The sequence below is a fragment of the Tursiops truncatus genome, chromosome 3 (genome assembly GCF_011762595.2).
Source record: "Tursiops truncatus isolate mTurTru1 chromosome 3, mTurTru1.mat.Y, whole genome shotgun sequence".
Lineage (NCBI taxonomy): Eukaryota > Metazoa > Chordata > Mammalia > Artiodactyla > Delphinidae > Tursiops > Tursiops truncatus.
Window position 1 is genome coordinate 493,614 of NC_047036.1, and position 19,044 is coordinate 512,657.

General features: G+C 58.4%; 1 protein-coding gene across 4 annotated transcripts in view; it reads right to left on the minus strand.

Annotated features, from left to right (window-relative positions):
- LOC101325051 (uncharacterized) overlaps positions 1-18,819 on the minus strand; it is a 38,671-nt gene extending 19,852 nt beyond the window's left edge. For 3 of the 4 annotated variants that reach the window (XR_012330601.1, XM_073801981.1, XM_073801980.1), the window contains exons 1-9: positions 17,279-18,819; positions 15,290-15,511; positions 10,093-10,271; positions 9,602-9,703; positions 8,478-8,602; positions 7,508-7,663; positions 4,827-4,939; positions 3,917-3,948; positions 899-989 (exon numbers count right to left, since the gene is read on the minus strand). Coding sequence is in view for 3 of the 4 variants with exons in the window: in XM_073801981.1 (XP_073658082.1) it covers positions 899-989; positions 3,917-3,948; positions 4,827-4,939; positions 7,508-7,663; positions 8,478-8,602; positions 9,602-9,703; positions 10,093-10,271; positions 15,290-15,511; positions 17,279-17,650 (1,392 nt within the window). In the remaining variant the exon portion in view is untranslated. The remainder of the gene's footprint in view (positions 1-898; positions 990-3,916; positions 3,949-4,826; positions 4,940-7,507; positions 7,664-8,477; positions 8,603-9,601; positions 9,704-10,092; positions 10,272-15,289; positions 15,512-17,278) is intronic. The other variant, XM_073801982.1, reaches the window with a different exon arrangement.
- Between the last annotated feature and the right edge of the window lie 225 nt (positions 18,820-19,044).

Here is a 19,044-nt window from a genome sequence, read left to right on the forward strand (position 1 = left end):
ACACGTCACACACATGCATCACACATGCGTCACACACACATCACACACACATCACACACACACATCACACACACACATCATACACATCACACACACATCACACACACATCACACACACATCACACACACATCACACACACACATCATACACATCACACTCACACACATCACACTCACACACACACACATCATACACACAATCATACACACACATAACACACATCACACATGCATCATACTCACACATCACACACACACATCATACACACACATAACCCAAACATCACACACATCACACACACACATCACACGTGCATCATACTCACACATCACACACACATCACACACACACATCACACATGCATCACACACACATCACACATGCGTCATACTCACACATCACACACACATCATACACACACATAACCCAAACATCACACACATCACACACACACATCACACATGCATCACACTCACACATCACACACACATAACACAAACATCACACACATCACACGTGCATCATACTCACACATCACACACACACATCACACGTGCATCATACTCACACATCACACACACACATCATACACACACATAACCCAAACACATCACACTCACACATCACAAACACACATCACACACATCACACACGCATCACACACACAGACTCACACACACAATGCGAGCCCCACAGTTAGTCTGTCCCCCACTTTCTCTTCTATTCCTCACCTACCTTTGTCCCCATGTGAGGGGCACCCCTGGGAACCACATCAATGCTTCAATTCATCAAACAAGCAATTCCAAATACTGCTCTGCCCTCACTCTTGGAGGGCCTTAGACCCACCTTCGGCTCTGACCCCCGTGGTGAGTCTCACGCTGGTGGCCGTGGGCTTACCGTTGATGACGACGTGTCCTCTGGCTTTACGGTGGCGGAGCACAGACTCAGGTGCATGGAAGTTGGCAGGAACTCCTTGGGCTTCTTGCTGCTAGGATGGGGCAGGGGGAGGGAAGACGGAGGAGGTCAGCGAGGAGGGAGCTGGCTGGGGGCAGGAGCGCATGCGGGCGGGTAAGGCTGCAAAGCCTCACACCAGCGTCAACGCCGCCGTTTCCTCCTTAGAGCAGCAGCCCTGGGAGGCCGTGGGAACGCTCGATGTAAAACAGCCCGCAGGGGCTGTGCGTGTAAAGGAGCATGACTGCTTGCCGGTGGGATGCCAGGAAGGCGGGCTTCGCCCCACTGAGCCCCCCGGACAGCTACACTTGCCAGTTTGTGAGCAGCAGCGGTGCAGGAGCTCTTTACTAGCGCACAGTGACGCGCTTCGAGGCCACAACATTGCCACTCTGTGGCACTTTCCCGCAGAGGCTCCAGGGAACGAATAGGGAGGCTCGTCTTTGATGCCCAGGTAGGTCAGTGTCATCACACGGACCTCCACAAACTGAGGAACATGGAAGAGGGAAGTCGGGGAGGTTTGAAGCACGAGGAGGACTCGGCCCTCCGCTACCGACTTAGAGATGGAGCGTGAGGACGGGACGGGCTCTGTCAACATTCCAGACCCACCGTCTGCAGAGGACGCTGCCCCAGGAGCCCTGGCGGCTCCGTGTGAAATGCCAAGCAGAGCCCGATGCGCCCGCAGGCGTGTGACTGCGGGAACCGAGAGTTCACGCGTCGTCTTTGCCACTAAGCCTGTGGGGATTTGCTGTGTAGCAATGGGAACTGGCACAGGCCACGCCTCTAAAATCAGACAGGAAGGGTCTGCCTGTGTGTGGTCCTGCCCCCACTTGTATGTTCATCCTAGCTGGGCAATTTCTATCGCTATAATCCATTCTATGTACTGTTCCACGGCAGGCAAACAGTCCAGAAGAGAAGCAGCACTCCCAGTAAACGTCTGGTAACTGCTACTAGAGACACGCTTTACAAAGTCCCACAGTGTTTTCCACCAAAACACGCCTGTGAGACACTTCAGTGTCTTGTGATTTAAACATATTCCCGGGTTTCTAGGACCTACTCCAGCAAACTTTCCCCCAAATTGGGCTGTGTCTACTCGTCAACTGTTAGGTTGACTCCCAGGTCACCCCAGGAACATTTCTGCAGCAAAAAATGGTCATTGGTGTTTTATTGCCCATTGGGTCTGGAGGGCTTGTAAACTTGTATTTTGTTGTATCACACTTCTCGCACAATCAACCCTTTCAATAAAGGGATGCAGAAGTAAAGATTAGATTGAAAATAAAGAATAGTAGATTCCAAAATGAGGAAGACGGCACATTCCAAAGATGGCATGATTTATATTCATAAAATCATTATTTTTTCTGTTAACAGTGTTCACAATATATGGAGTTTTTTAAAAAGACTTCTAAAGAGTTCTACAATATGATTATAATTTTAGAAAAAAAACCCATCATGGGCTTCCCTGGTGGCGCAGTGGTTGAGAGTCCGCCTGCCGATGCAGGGGACACGCGTTCATGCCCCAGTCCGGGAAGATCCCACATGCCGCGGAGCGGCTGGGCCCGTGAGCCATGGCCGCTGAGCCCGCGCGTCCGGAGCCTGTGCTCCGCAACGAAAGAGGGCACAACAGTGAGAGGCCCGCGTACCGCAAAAAAAAAAGAAAAAGAAAAAACCCATCATGTATATAATGCACTCAAAAAATATTTAAAAGGAAGAACCTAAAAGATACTAATCAAACGCCAACAGTGGCGCTTGGCGGAGGGGGCAAGAAGGGATGTTCGTATTTACACTGGGAAGTTTTGCAGTTTCCAAATTTTCTATAATGAATATGCATTGATAAGGCAATCTGAAAAAAAACTAGGCTTTTGTCTTGTTTAGGTTTGGTTTTAGAGTTAAGCTTACCATGCTGATTCCAGTTAGGTTTCTACCATTCTTGCCAGAAAGCAATAAAAGAAAAAATATTCTTAGATTTTATTTAAAGGACCATAGACACTTGAAAACGAAATTCAAAATGACTTAGATTTTCACAATACTAGTGCCAATCAGGTTTCTAATAAATTTAGAAGAAAAAAAAATAGTGGGCTATTTGAAAAGGAATGTTCTTTCACACTAAACTATAATGCCCTGATTATTAAACTAAGAAAAGTCTGCAGCAATTCTCAGCTTTGGGGGAATTGACTAATGGTGCACTTCTCCTTTTCTGAGTCTCTCTGCCAGTTGAGCTGCGGCAAGGGAGACGTGAAGCCCTCCAGGACCCCGGGGCCAGTCTTCCCTGCCAGGGACACTGGAGCTTCCCCTGCAGGTTTCCGGGAAGAAGGAGCCTACTAGGGTGTGCCCGGCACTACCAGCCCACCTCCCCACCCGCAGACTGGCTTCCTGGTTTGTTCCCCACACAGACGCTGAGCTGTGAAGGTGGGGAGGCAGCCTTTGTGCACACCTAACGCAACTCCAGTTCAAACTCCAGGTTTCTTGGAACTGCACAAATGATCTTCAAGTTTATATGGAAAAATAAATACAGGAAAGAATTGTCAAAATAATGAAAAACAAAAATCTTAAGAGAGGCATTCACCTGCTAGATATCAAAAGGCAGCTAAATGAAGTCCTATCGTTAAAACAGCACAGTGTCCTGAGTACACTCAGCAGAGGGACAGACTGGTGTCCAGAAGCAGACAAGCCCAGAGTCTGCAGAAGCTCGGGGTATCAGGAAAACGGCCTTTCGATTTGATGAGGAAAAGTGGACCATTTCATTAATGAGGTGGCAACCAACAGCTATGCTGTAATAAAATACCTTGGCTATTTCAGTAAATACAAAAATAAATAGAAGATGGTTTCAAAACCAAGTGTAAAGAAAGCAAGTAAAAACCACGAAAATATTAGGAAAGCATATGGAGGACGTTCCTTGGGCTAAGAAAGACATTTTAAAGCAAGCCGTTAAGAGGAGAATATAGCTGCTCTAGGCAGATGACGACTTACCCCTGCGCGGGTGATCTCAGGTAGTTATCCAGCTGTTGCGGGACATAGAGGAAAGTCATAAAATGAAAGCAAGTTGTTGGCACTTTCAGTTGATGTGGAGCAGTGGTACCTCAGAGTCTCCTGGGTCCTGGGAAGGGACCTCACAGGAGGGGAGGGGGGCACCCTTCCCCGCACCCTTACACACGTGTGCGCGTTTCCACTTCTCTTTGGCAAGAGACAGGGAGTGGGGTGACCGGGTCACTGAGACGTATGTATTTCACTTTTTAAGAAAACGCCAAACCTCTTCACAAAGTGCTGTAGTCTCACATCCCCACCGGCAGTGTGTGAGCCCGCCACCCACAGCCTCGCCGACGCCTGCGGCTGGGCTCTCTGATTACGGCCGCTCTAATGGACATGTGTGATGTCTCACTGCGGTTTTGTGTTTCCTTAACGATGAATTATGTGGACCCTCTTTTCATCTGCCACCCATAGATCCCCTTTGGTGCAGTGTGTTCAAATCTTTTGCCCATTTAAAAATCTGGGTCGATTTTCTTATAATTGAGTTTTGAAAGTTCTATACATTTTCTGGGTGCAAGTATATGATTTGCAAATAATTATTTGTGTCTGTGGCTTATATTTTCATTTTCTTAATGGTGTCCTTTGAAGAGTGAATGTTAACTTTGATGAGCAGCAGCTGCAGAAACGGGCGGCCTGAAAGGAGTCGCCTCACTTGTGGAGAGTGAGTTCGGAAATGATACAACACACACACGCACACTACATGCCAAACTCACTCACACGCACATACAGCCCCCCACACATGCCAGCACAGAAGCGAAGGACTGTGGCTAAGTGGTCCTAGCTGCAAGGTGACCTTGGGTCTTGCCCCAGCCCTGCATGAACCTGGATGGTGAAGCAGAGAGACGTCCAGTACCTGTAACAACCCTTTTCTTGGTGGGGTCACATCTCTCTTCACTGCCAGGGGCTTCGAGCGCTGCAGTTTGTTGTTTTGCATTATGTACTCAAATGTGCTCAACTTCTTGGCCCCTAGAAAGGAGGAAGGAGGCAAGGGGCAGAGTCACCCTCCATCAGCTGCAGAGCAGCCCGCCCTCCGTGGTCCGGGGTGTTGTGGGCTGGTTCCCAGGCCACTCCAAGCCCGGCTGGCCTTGGGCCGCAGCAGCAGTGGCCCACCAGCCCTGTCCCAGGCAGGGGAGCCATGGCCCTGCGTCCCTCACAGGCCCGTAAAGCCAAGGTGGACGGGGGAGTGCTGAGCCCAGCTCCGTTTTAATTAAGGTGAGACACCAGCTCTCACACGTGGCAGAAGGACCCCAGGTTGTTAGAAGAAACTCTCAAACATGTTTGTCAATAGAAAAGCACTATTAACGAAAGCATGCTCTGTGCCCGCTTCACTCGTGTGCCTTCGCGGAGGGGCCAAACGTTCCCTGAAAACTAACAAACGTGAGAACAGAGGGTTGACCATCATTTCTGAAAAGCGAAAAGGGCCACCCACAGAAGCCTATTTGCCGCTCAAGGAGCAGACGGAGGGCCGCCTGCCCTCACAAGGCCCCACGAGGGCCCACTAGGGCCCACGAGGCCCCACAAGGGCCCCGCAAGGGCCCACAAGGGCCCCACGAGGCCCCACAAGGGCCCCGCAAGGGCCCCACGAGGCCCCACAAGGGCCCACAAGGGCCCTGCAAGGCCCCGCAATGCCCCGCAAGGGCCCTGCAAGGGCCCACGAGGCCCCACGAGGCCCCACTAGGGCCCACGAGGCCCCACGAGGGCCCACGAGGGCCCACGAGGCCTCACGAGGCCCCACGAGGCCCCACGAGGCCCCACGAGGGCCCACGAGGCCCCACGAGGCCCCACGAGGGCCCACGAGGCCCCACGAGGCCCCACGAGGGCCCACGAGGCCCCACGAGGCCCCACGAGGGCCCACTAGGCCCCACGAGGCCCCACGAGGGCCCACGAGGCCTCACGAGGCCCCACGAGGCCCCACGAGGCCCCACGAGGGCCCACGAGGCCCGCTCGGCTGCTGCCCCGCGGGGGCCGAGGCTCAGGACGCCTTCCCCGCCCCCCTCCCTGGGGGCTCCTACGAGGGCTTTCGCTTCGTTTGCCTTATCTTTCTTGATTAACTGCACACGTTCCCTCAGAACCTGTGTCACACTTTGAGGATGTAAACTTGACCCTGTTTGTGTTCTCATGAAAATATTCATTCTTCTGTGTGGGTTTGCACAAACACCACCAAATCCAGACTGTGAGATGCCCCTGCGTGCCTCCGACGCCCTCCCTCTTCTGACTGCACTTGGCGTGAGGTGTGGTGATCGGACCGCAGTGATGAAGCGGAGGAGGGGACACGGACGCAGAGCCCCACGCACCCCGCGGCCTGGGAGCTGCGGCCGGAGCCCAGCCGCGCTGGGGAAGGTCCACCTGTGTCCACCGCCTTGCAGTGCCCACCCGCCGGCTCGGGCAGCCGGAGGATCCTCTTCCTCAGCACCTTCCACGGCGCTTTCTCTCCCACTTGCGGCGCCCGGCTCTTCCTTGAGCCTCCAGCCTGAGGGTTTCACTCGATCGCATGCTGAGCGCTCGCCACTGCGCTGAGCCTGGACTGAATCCTGACTCGCCACTGCGCTGAGTCTGACCCCGCAGAAACTGAGAGGTCGCAAGAGTGTTAAGTAGATACGTTCTAGGATACTTTTACTGTAACTAACAATAGCTAAATCCCAACGTTTTCCTGGAAATCCATTCTTGGAGGTTCAAAGACCCTAAAATAAACCCACTCGGTCCTGAGTCCAGCATGTCTCCCCCTGTACAGGCCTCCTGTGTGTCCTCACCCTCGGTGACGGTGGCATCACTAGCCCCTGGACACTCCTGTCCTTACATGTCTAGCCGGCCACCAAGTCCTGTGGGCTTGACTTCTCCAGGCCCCTCCTCGCTCCTGCGGACTCACCGCACCCCCAACAGCTGCAGAAGCGCACAGAGCAGCGCTTGGGCGCGCTCCGCCTGGACAGACGCAGCGGCCCCCGACACGCACCCCGGCCCCGAGCCCAGGGCCCTGCGGGCCCCGCCGTGCACGCGGGAGCTGGGGGAGCCCTCTGGGGTTTGCCCCTCGCCTTCCCTTCGGGGCCGCAGAGGTTGGTGATGCTTGTGACTTCCAAACAAAGGCTTCACAGGGTGCAGGACAGGCCTCCTCCCCTCATTTTAAAGGCAGATGGAGCCTGCCCCGGGCAGCTGCCGTGTGGACACGAGAAAACCACCCGTTCTCTCTCAAGCGAGTTTGGTGAGTGGAGACCCCATCGCCGAGTTCAATGCTCTTCATTGTTAGGATTTCTGGTTTTTGCTTTTCTAAATCTCCCTGTTCTTTCCCACAGTGTCCTGTTCCTGCCTCATAGATTCTATTCCTTTCTATCTCTGAACACCTTAACTGACCACTTTTTGAACCTCCTTTATCTTTTCCGCAGGCCTTGGAATAGGACTCAGCCCTCTGCCCCTCGTGGGGTGTTTCTTCTCTTCCTGTCCCTTGTCCTTTGTGCTCTGAGCTTGTTTCTGGCGGAGGCTGCCTGCCCGGGGACCCACGTGAACACAGGGCAGAGGCTGGCCAACACGGGGGGCACGCACTCAAGTAGAGGTGTAAAAGGAGCAGGTGACCGAGCAACAGCAGGCTGACGAGCTCAAGCAGCAGCGTCAGCGCCCCGATGCCCAGGAAGACCGGCGTGCTCGTCCTCACGGGGAAAAGCGGAAGGAGCAGGAGCCACGTGTTCTGGTCGGAGATACCTGTGGAGAGGGGGAGAGGCACACGCGTCCAGCTCCTGCGGACAAGGTAGCACCTCTCATCAGGTGAGTACCTGGTGACAGAGCTTGGCAGTGGGGGAGGGAACACCAGCCTGAGGGAGTGACTCCCTGCCCAGGTGAGCCCTTCCTTGCCCAGGTGAGCCCCTCCCCCGCCCAGGTGAGCCCCTCCCCCGCCCAGGTGAGCACCTCCCCCACCCAGGTGAGCCCCTCCCTGCCCAGGTGAGCACCTCCCCCGCCCAGGTGAGCCCCTCCCTGCCCAGGTGAGCCCCTCCCTGCCCAGGTGAGCACCTCCCCCGCCCAGGTGAGCCCCTCCCTGCCCAGGTGAGCCCTTCCTCCTTGCCCAGGTGAGCTCTGCCTGAGCTAAGTACCCTTGCAGGCCCTCCTGACTGCGGTGGGTATCACGACCCACTTTATGGATCTGAAAGGTAAGGCTGGGAGAGGGTAACTAGGTGCCCAGGTCACAGAGCCTGACCCCAGCGTCCACTGCGCTGCCCCGCTGGGCCCTCCCCACTCTAACTAGAGCTGGAAGGTCAGAGCCACCACCTGGGGCATTTCCAGGATACAGTCCTCTGTGACCCAAGGGGACCTGACACCACAGCCATGCAGCTTCCAACAATTAAGTGAAGAAAAACAGCGAAGGGTCGTGTGCCGGCCAGTGAAGACCGAATTCCAGCTCAAGGGTCTTCACCCCACAACTCAGCCTGGACAGGTGCTCGACCCCGGGCTGCCCTACGTGGCCCCCCAAAGGGAAGGTGGCGGGAGGGGAGGCCCAGCCCGGGCGCAGGGCAGCGCATACTCCTGTAGTGTGGGTCGGTGCGCAGCCCGGCGGGGTTGATGAAGTACTGGGTGAAGATGTACAGCAGCGTGGCGACCATGCACAGCAGTCCGGCCGCAGCTGAGGCCACGGAGGCGAAGAAGTACCTGTGGGAGGAGAGCCTGCTCGGGCGGCTGCACAGCCCGGGCCCGGGAGCCAGGCGGCACGCGTGCCGGGGCCCAGGGCAGCGTGCGCGACCCGGGGTCGCCCCTGCTGAGGCTGTGCCCGGCCACCGTCCCGCGGCCCTTCCCCCTCTGGCTCCCGGCCTTTGGGCTGCTCTCTCCTGCTCTCGGGGTGACCGCACAGACCCACGGCTCCACAACACGCACCTGAGATCTCACTCGGTCCTACAGGAGGCCTGAGGAGGGCCCTAACCCTAACGCTAAGCACCCCAGCTCGCAAGAGGGAGACGGAGGCTCAGACACAGGGTGCGACTGGTCCAAGCCGGCCCCTCCCGGGCCCCCTGGTTCAGCCCCGGCTCCCTCCCAGCCACCACCAAGGGCATGGCGGCCGGGGTACTGATGCCAGCGCCGAGGGGCGGGGCCACACTGCCTTCGAAAGGCACACCCGTCAGGGCCGCGTGCTTCGGTTTTAGACCCAAATCACTGCTGCGCTCTGCGCACAAAAGACACGGAGAACAGTCTTCCCGTCAGAACAAATAAAGCCTGGGTGGCAATTCCTGGAATACGGTTCCACTAAAACGCCTTCCTTCAGTCTTTCCGCTGTTATACCTTTAACATTTTCAGTGTTAAACAGTGTCTGTAGTTCACCTGAAGTCCCCTTACGCCTGCCCTGAGGTCCTCCCCCAACGCCCCGGATAACCCCGCACAGGCCCCCCCACCCCCCGTCCTGCCGACCCTGCCCGGTGGACAGGGGGAGGCGCCCGCCAGGAGAGCCTCTCAGCCAGCTCTGCGCGCTCGGAGCCGTCGTCGGGACCTGCGGCCCGCCCTGTGCTCTGCACGGCATGGGCCACACCTCTCACCCATCCCCATGGCAGGTGGACCTTGAGGTGCTCGGCCAGTTAGGAGGCCCCTTAAGGGGGCACATCGCGGAGGAGGGGGGAGCGCCGCCCCAGGCCCGACGTCCCGGGTGGGGAGAACCCTCACCAGTAATTCCTGCTCCCCACGCAGTTGTTAAGCCACTTGCAGTGATGGTCGAAGCCTGAGACACACTTGTTGCAGGTGCTACAATGCTTGGCTTTCACAGTCCTGGAAGGAAGGTTGGGAGGGGCAGCCTGTCAGAGCCCCTGTCTGCCTACAGGGCCAACCCCACACGGTGGGTGCCTGCCCGGCCGGGCGCGGCGGCCACAAGGCGCCAGGGCCTGAGGCCCGGAGGCTGAGTCAGATCCCTCCTGGCCGCCTACTGACACCCCTGGGGCCCTGAGCAGCCCCGGGCTGTGATCCGGTCGGGGGCAGAGGCCTGTGTGAGACCCAAGGCTACAGCGCTCCTGCCCCGGCCTGGCGGGGGCTGTGTGTCGGGGCCCCTGCTTCTCTGCAAAAGGGGCGGCGCCCGTCGGCTGCTGGGGACCAGGTGCGCCTGAGCCCAGCCCACCCCCGCGGAACGGCGAGGGGGGCCCCTCACACGGCCGGGCACTCACACGGCGACCTCGCACAGGTAACAATACTGCCTCTGGATGACATGTGCGTGTTTGGACCGGTCGAAGGTCGGCACCGTCCGTGAGTAGTTCTTCTTGAGGCGGACGTTGGCGTCGGCCGGATCGATGGAAAGAACAATCAGGTGGACCAAGAGGTGGAAGAGGCAAATCCCGCCGGTCACCTGGGGTGAGTCAAGGGACAGCTCGGCCTGCGCGGCACGCGTGAGGGGCCTCTGCTCCGGGCGGCCAGGTGTCCAGGCCCCAGGCAGCCACGGGAGCCTGTGCCTGGCCGGGAACGGGAGCGGCCCCTCTGGCACCGGCGTGCCCAGCATAACCCACCCGAGTCCTTTGTCCTTGAGGGACAGAGCAGGGCCCGCTGGAGGCCGTGGCCCCGCAACCCCAGCGGAGCTTCACTGGGACGGCGGGAGAGGCCTGTGTGCGTCCGCGGGCACCAAGCCTGGGGCCGAAGCCGGGTGGTGGAGCTCCTTGGGGCAGGGAGGCCACACTGAGCACGTGCGCCACCAGGAGAAGGAGGGAGGGCTCCAATACCCCCAGGGAGCCTTTGTGGTGAGTGGGCCGGGGCCGTCTGTCTGTCTGTCTCTGTCTCGTTCTCTCCCCCAGCCAGGAACCCCCAGGCCCACGCCCTCCAGGGCTCGCAGGGTAAAATCAGTTCCTCACATCCCACCCTCTCCACCTCCTCTTCAGGGACTGACACACTGTCCCCATGGAAACCAAACAGAGGGGAGGAAGTGTCGGCCTGGCCTCCCCATCAGCCCTGCCCTGCTTCCCAGAAGGTTCTGAGCCGGGAGGGTTCGGGTTCACAGGTCCAGCTCCTGCGAGGCGGCCTGGGCGTGGTGGGGAGATGCCTCTCTCCGCCCACCCACAGGGTCTCCTGGCAAGGCCACATGGGCACAGGGTCTACGGTGCCTGTGCGGAGGCCCACCGGCAGTGCAGACTCTGAGCAAGGAGGCCCCTCTTCTGGGGTCCTTCCCAGGCTGCACCGCCGTCGGGGTCCACGGTCTGCTGGCCCTGCCTGTAATGCTCAGCCTCAGTGGAGCCGCCCTGGGGCTCTGCGGCGTGTGCTCACAGGCGCGCTCCTGCCTGGACCAAGCATCCCCGCTGCACGGCGAGCCTCAGTGGGGGGCTGGTCTGGCCAAAGCTGCTTGGTCTCCCTTGTCCTCCAGCCTCCAGTGCACACCCAGGGCCCTGGGTGCCAGGCGTGGGGCAACAGAGGCCCGGCCCAGCCGGGGGCGCAGAGACCACGGTGAGGGCGAGAGCGCCGAGGACCAGCCAGGCCGGGGGACCTACACAGGGAACGGGACTGACCGGATCCCTCAGTGCCACACAGGGACGCCCTTCCTGTGGCCTGGACCTCCCTGCCCCTGCCGTCCAGCAGACTGAGCCACGCTCCTGTGCAGGGTGTGGGGCAGTGGGCAGGTGGTCAGCGGCCAGCCTGCACGGTCCCGTCTGGAGATGCCAGCATGGTCCGGGCTCGCTGGTGCCCCTACGCCCGCTTCCCGAGGCCTGAGGCACAGCTGACGCAGGACTGTGTGTGTGGCTGCTGAGGCGACGGGAGCGTGTCCTGAGCGCAGGACACAGGCGGGGGCACGGCCCGGGACAGGAGATGTGGCAGGAAGTCGCACTGCGGCCCAGGTGCGGCCCTGCTCTGCGGAGCTAGAGTAGGACTGTCCCCATCAGACGCCGGGGGGCGGGGGCCAGGAGGGCAGCTGGGAGGCTGGAGCCCAGTGTGGCCCGTGGGTTCTGTCTGCACGTCCACACTCGGCTCCACACGAGACCGCCGCCAGGGAGAGCGGGGGGACGGCAGCCCACGCTCATACCCTCAGCCTCAGTGTGGAGGTGCCCGGGGGCCCAACCCAAGCCTGACAGGCAGCCCTGTGGAGCCCCTAAACCTGCAGGTGCCCGGGGGATCCCGAGACCCAGACGCGGTGGGCCAAGCTGCCACGGCCCCTCAGACGTCACGCGTCTGCCACAGGTACACGCGTGGGCCCACCTGCCTGCCCGCGTCTGGTTTGCCAGAGACGACCCGGCCATTCCCGCTGCCGTTCACACACTCAGTGGCCGTCACTGAGCCCCCAGAAGAGAAGGTGCTACAGGCGGGGTGGCGCGCCCTCAAGCTGCCAGCTTTCACTTTCGATGTAATTTTATCTCAGGAGCGTCTTAGGTTCAAGTAAATAATAAAAAGAACCCGGTCTGCCTTCTCACTTCCCCTGCAGAGCAGGGCCCCGAGCTGTTCTGAGGACGCAGCGGTCCCCTAGCAACTATCTTTGTTCAGTAAACAAACAGCACCGGGCGGCAGCCCAGGATGCCCGCCCTGTCACACGGCTGCCTCGCCGGTCCTGCAGCGGGAGGGCGGGGCCCCCGCGGAGCTGCCCCACCGCTGCCTGGGTCCCAGAGGAGCCCCACCCCGCCCAGTGCTTTCCGCACGCCGAGGGCGGCCAGGATCCTGCGCGGTGACCCCCACGCTGCTCCTGCAGCCTTGCTGACGCTTCCCTGTCTCCACCGGGCCCACGGAATGCCACACGGCTTCCTGAAATCGCGCGGCCCTGACCCGGGACCCTGCCCTCCCTGCTCCTGGGTCCCTGCAGGCGCCGAGTGACGCTGGCGCTCCCTAGTGGCCAGAGCATGGCGCCCAAGTGCTGCTGCCGTGGCCTGAGGAACATCGCTGGGGCAGTGGCGGGTCTGGGGGGCAGGAAACTGGACCAGAAAACATGTCCTGAAGGTCGTCTGAGCTCTGAACAGACTGGGACGCCATCCTGCATCCACCGCTTGGGACAGGCAGGAGGGGGCCACACAGACTCGGTGCTGAGCACCCAGAGGCAAGGGGTGCTTGCCTGGGAAGCTCTGGGAAGAAATGGCGTCCATGTGGGACGGGGTGCACTCGACCCCGGGGCTCCTTGCTGTGCGCAAAGCAGCTAAGCGCTCACAGTGGCTACTGGACAAAGCACCCGGGGACACTCGAAAAGCCTCCAAGGGCCAAGACTCAGCTAAGTTTTGGGTCAAAAGAGAATGAAGACACAGCATCATAGCCAGCACATAAGCAAAGACCCACAGGTGAGGCTGAACTGTGTCCCCAAAAGATGGTGAAGTCCTAACCCCAGGAACTGTGGCTGATTTTACTTGAAGGTGGGGTCTTTGCAGATGATCAAGTTAAGATGAGGTCCTCATGGTGGGTCCTGATCTCACAGGACTGGTGTCCTCAGAAGAGGAGAAGATCAAGCCTCAGACACGCACAGCGGGACAACCCTGTGAGGACGCGGAGGCGGCGGCATCTAAAGCCAAGGGATGCCCGAGGCCCCCAGAGCTGGGACGGGTCCTGGGAACTTCAGAGGCAGCACGGCCCTGCCCAACCTGCTGGGACCTCTGGCCTCATCTTTGTGCCTCTGTGCCTGTGTGTGTGACAGAGCGGGTGCCCATGTGTGTGGCTGGTTTGTGACTTGTGCAGTGTTTGTATATTTGTGTGTGTGTATCTGAGTGTTTGTAGGCCTGTGTGTGCTCGCACCTACGGGGAAACTTACAGCTTCAGATACGACGAAAAGAAAAAAGGTCTAAAATCAATGGCCTAAGTTTCCACCTCAAGAAGGTAGAAAAAACAGAACTTCCCTGGCGGTCCAGCGGGTAAGACTCTGCGTTTGATCCCTGGTCGGAGAGCTAGATCCCGCATGCCGCAACTAAGAGTTCACTTGTTGCAACTGAAAGATCCCACGTGCCACAATGAAGATCCCACGTGCCACAGCAAAGACCTGGCACAGCCAAAATAAATAGATAAAAATCAATCTTAAAAGAAAAAAAGAAGGTAGAAAAAGAGGAAATTAAAGCCACAATACATTGAAAATAAATAGAAAAAATAAAAGTCCAAAAGCTGACTCTTTGAATAATCGATAAAAGCGATAAACCCTAGGAAGACTGATGCCACTGCTGAGCGGTATCACGACAGATCCTACAGATAACAGGAAATAGTGCGAATAATTTTATTCCAAGAAATTTGACGAGTTAGACAAAATACTAAAATTTCTTGAAAAACATGACTTGCCAAAACAGACAGAAGATGAAACAGAAAAGCTGAAGAGCTCTTTTCCTATTAAGGAAATTGATCATTGCAAACATTATCACAAAGAAATCTACCTCTATGACCTCGAGGGGCAAAAAACGGGCCTCATCTGAGTGAGAGGCACTCCAGGCAGATGCCCTGGTTTTTCTGACTGACTGAGGCTCAGGGGGGCCTTTGGGGCTCAGGGGGGCCCCACCTCTGCAAAATGACAAGTGTTCATCTTGGTAACTTCCCATGGGATATCTTAGGTGAGATAAGAAGAATGGTGGTGTGGAGACAAAAGTCTTCGTCAGATGCAAGGTGGGGCATTCCAGTGAAATTTCATGACGTCTGGGATTTTTAAAGATACTCAGTGTATGTGTGTGAGATATGAAACAACACTGGCAAAGTCCTAACTGCTGCAGCTGAGTGCCTGGTAGTTGGGGTCCATCACACTGTTCTCTCCACTTCTTCAAAACTGAAAGACGCCATGATAAGGGGTTGGGAGGCCCCGGGAGACAGAGGGCCCACTCTTAGAAGCTGGTTCCAACACCCACTTCGCAGCAGCCCAGCCTGTCCGCTGGCTGTAACGTGTGGCGACCCTCCGTGTGAGGGCCGGGGCTCCTGGTGGAGTCCCGCGCCACCCTGACGCACACCCTGACGCACACCCCAGTACTCAGAGCAGACGCCTCTCGCCCAGAACACAGCCACCCCAGGTTATCACAGACGTCAATGCCTCGGCTCCACATACCTGACATTCGCGGGGGCACACGAGCTCTTCAAGTCCTTATTAAAACCCATCATTCCTCTTGGACAACACAGACTGACCGCTTAGCCATGGTTGGGAAAGTGCGTGGCCCGTCTGCGGCTCCCCCACTCCTGGGGTCTCTGTCCACCCGGGACCCTCCCACCCCTGCTGCCGGCTGGGCACCCTCTCCCTGCCCCAGCACTGGTGGGCACTTGTAGCCCAGATCCCGAGCCAGCGGCTGCCTGGAGGACAGCTGTGGGGTTTCCAGCACTGTGACAGCGGGAGCCAGGGCAGAGGAGAGGTCTGACTGCCTCCAAGGGCGGCCCGGAGCCAGGCCTGCTGGAGGCCCCTCTGGGAGCCCCGCCCCCCCTTAGATGACAGCAATGCCCCCAGTCAAAGGATACACTGTAGGCAATGTATCTCCACTCGTGTGGCAGGAGGGGAATGAAGATGCCAAAGGTGGTGGAGACCAGAATGAGGGACACGATCCAGGCCACGATCTGCAGGCAGTGGACGGGCTGCGACCAGCCGCTCACCCTGGACCGCCGGGGGGGCACAGTCTTTGTGCTCCTCCTGGACGCGGTTCCTGGCAGGAGGAGCCTCGAGATACTGGCCCAGAACGCCATCTGCAAGACAGGACGGCGCATGGCAGGCCACGGGCTCCTGCCCTCGTGGCCCGGGGACTCTGGGGGCGGGACCCACGGCCCAGCATCGCCCGGGGCCCCGGTGACATCACAGCTGCGGAAAACAGCTCTTGGGGGTGTGTGGCCCCCTGGATGAGGAACGAAGGGCACCCCCCTGCCCCCCACCGTGACCGCAGGGCGGGCAGCTACCAGCCCCTCATGGCCTGGGGGCCACTTGCAGCAATGAGTCCGGGGGCTGGTTTACGGATGCACACGCCTCATCAGAAGACTCATGGGATATGGGGGACCCAGTGAGGAAAAGGTCCTCATCCCCGGGGAAACCGAGAGGGGAGCAGGAAAAGTCAGCTTTAGCTGGTGTGATCATGTGACACTTTCATCCACCAGAAATCCTGCAGGTTTCCCCTGTGGCAGGAGAGGCCACATTTCCAGAGTCCTGTGTTTTTCCTTCCACAGGGACAGGCCCTCCAGGGGTGGGAGGGAACCGTGGCCCTTCCGGCCAGTCAGGTGGGCGGGGCCACTGCGAAAGGGAGGGACGTGGCCAGGGTGGCTGTCGGGTGTTTGGGGGTGTTGGAGGGGGGAAGGATGTTAACAGCCGTTACAGGTGGAACTTTGAGGCCAGAAGGCCCTGTGCACAGCCTTCACTGTCTTCAGAAAGCAGCACACAGAATATACAGCTGATATTAATGTGTTACTGTGGGAAGAGACAGAAACGTTGAAAAATATTCTGAGACTGTTTTTTTCTGTGAGCTGTGACTTCCCCTTGGGGACTGTCCTAAGAGCAGGTTTCAGCTGCTGGCCGCAGCTCTTGGTCATCTGCTCCGGCCCTCTGGATGTGGCGCCACGTGGACACCGGGACGCAGCAGCCCTGAGTTTGCGTGGGTTTCACGAGCAGCTGACAGCACATTTGTACAGCACGACCAAGGCACCAGGGGTTCAGAACCCAGAAAGGCAGGCTTGGTATTGAAACGTGATCCCCAGATGAAAGCATTCAGATGGAAGGGCCAACTACCAGAAAAGATGTTGCCAAAAAGCAAACTCCAGTCACATGGAAGGTCACATCAAGGGATTACTGCACATCTTGGAACAGAGACGTAGAGACGTGTGGAAGGGATAATTGTGAGAGCAAATTTAAGTGACACAGACACAATGTCTGTCTGTCAGGGTTTCCAGAAGAGGAAAAGGAAGAGGGTGTAAGAGAAGAAACAAAGAAAAAAAGTGAAGCGATGTCTGTACTGCAAGGAGATTTAAGACTTTAGCCCTAAATTATACTCCAAGAACCAGACAGTGGAAAAAAGAACACATCTACAGTGGTGAAAGCGAGAACTTTGAGGACACAGAGTCCTACAGGTGTCCCGGAAGAAGAAACAATGAGATTATCTATGACACGATGTAACTGGCATTTATAAAGTTCAAGTGCTGAGTCTTCTGTCCTGAGATGGACCAGCCAGCCTGTCACTGAAGGTGACACAGGGCAAGCCCCCGGGAGGCGTCGAGACTCGAGCGCACCCACTCACCTTCTCCCAGAGATCTTCTGAGAAGATTTACTCCATCAGATCTGAGAGTCACCCTGACACCCCGGGCACCTCAAGTTCAGAATGCAGGGCCGAGCAGGTGGGTCTTCAGTGAAAGCCGGGGCCCACGGCGCTGGCCGCGCCGACACCCGCCAGCCCGTCAGCAGGCCCGCCATGTGGTGGTGTGAGGTGACACCCGGGACCCCCGACCCTGACCCAGGGCCTCCTGCACGCAGACCTGGCAACCGTGGCCGAAGTCCTTCCTCGCCAGGCCCCGCGCTGGGACGTCGGGATCAGCTGGGTTGTTCCGACCAAGAGGACCTGGGGGAGGAGAGAGCAGACGGGGTGGAGGGGCCGCGCCCACGCTCGTCCCGCGCCTCTCCTCGTGAGCCACACCCTGTGGCCGAGGGGACACGCGGGGTGACGAGAGCCACGCAGGGCCGCAAGCGCTCGTCATCCGTGGAACGTTCACGCGGGGCCGAGCCCTCTGCCCCGGGACGGGACTGTCCCCGCCTTCCTGTCCGGCTCCACCTCCCACCGCGGCCGTGGCTCGTCCTGCCGGCTCCTCTCCACTCAGCACCCCGCCAGGCGCCAGGTCCCCCGCCGCCATGGCCACCGCTGCACGGCGGAACTGGAACCCCTCAGGCCCAGCGACCGGCGCGGCCACAGGCTCTCCTGCCCCGCCCGTCCTGAGACACGGCTCCACACTGCTGCTGCACGCGGACACACATCACACGCCACACACACACACACGCACACAACACACGCCACACACACATCACACATACACGCACGCACACCACACACACGTGCACACCACACACACACGCACACCACACACCACACATACACACAAACACACACCACACACATACACGCACACCACACACATACACGCACACCACACACACACATGCACGCACACCACACACGCACACACCACCTACACACACATGCACGCACGCACACACCACACACACATGCACACCACACATACACACCACACACACATATGCACACAGGCACACAGCGCACACCACACACACATCACACACCACACACACACACACATACACGCACGCACACCACACACACGTGCACACACACACATGCACACCACACATACACACACACACACATGCACACAACACACACCACACACACACCACACACCACACACGCCACACAGAGACATACACAGCATGTAGCGCACACACACACATGCACGCACGCCACACCACACACACACCACACGCCACAGAGACATACCGACACAGCACGTAGCACACACAGCACACACACACACACACACACACACATGCACGCACACCACACACACACACCACACGCCGCACAGAGACATACAGACACAGCACACACAGCACTCACCACAGCTGCACACCCTCAGGTTTCTGGACTCGCTCCTCACTGCTCGGTGTTTCCCAGGCTATTTCCTGGGCCGGGGCCCTGGGGCCATCTTCTGCCCCTGCCCACCCTGGTAACAGCCGCCTTCTCCCTCCGTGCCCTGTCCTGGCGCCACCTCCCCTGGGTCATTCTGGCTTCACTACAGGGCAGACCGCTGGTGTTGGGCTCAGGAAATTAGCCCTGTTTGGGGCATGATGGTGCCTGGGTCCACTTTTTGTCCCATGTTGGTTCCCGCATCTTGTTTTCCATCTTCCCTGGGGCTCCAGTCTGTGTTTGGTGCTGGGATGACCCGTAAGGTCATTGTCACCTCCAGGCCCCCGACACGACCATGGCCAAGATTCACAGGCCGTGGTCGCCATGGAAGCAGGGGGGTCCCAGGTCTCCTGACTCACCTGCCCGCAGTGCAGAGCCCCTCCCACCCCGTCTCCAGTCTGTTCCCACCCCATCCACACTGTCCCCACCCTGTCCCCACCCCGTCCCCACTCTCCCCAGAACAGGGCATCGGGCTGGCTGCACGCTGCGTCCTGAGCCAACCACGACCTCTGTGAGCACGTTTTCTGACCGTCCCTCAGCACAGAT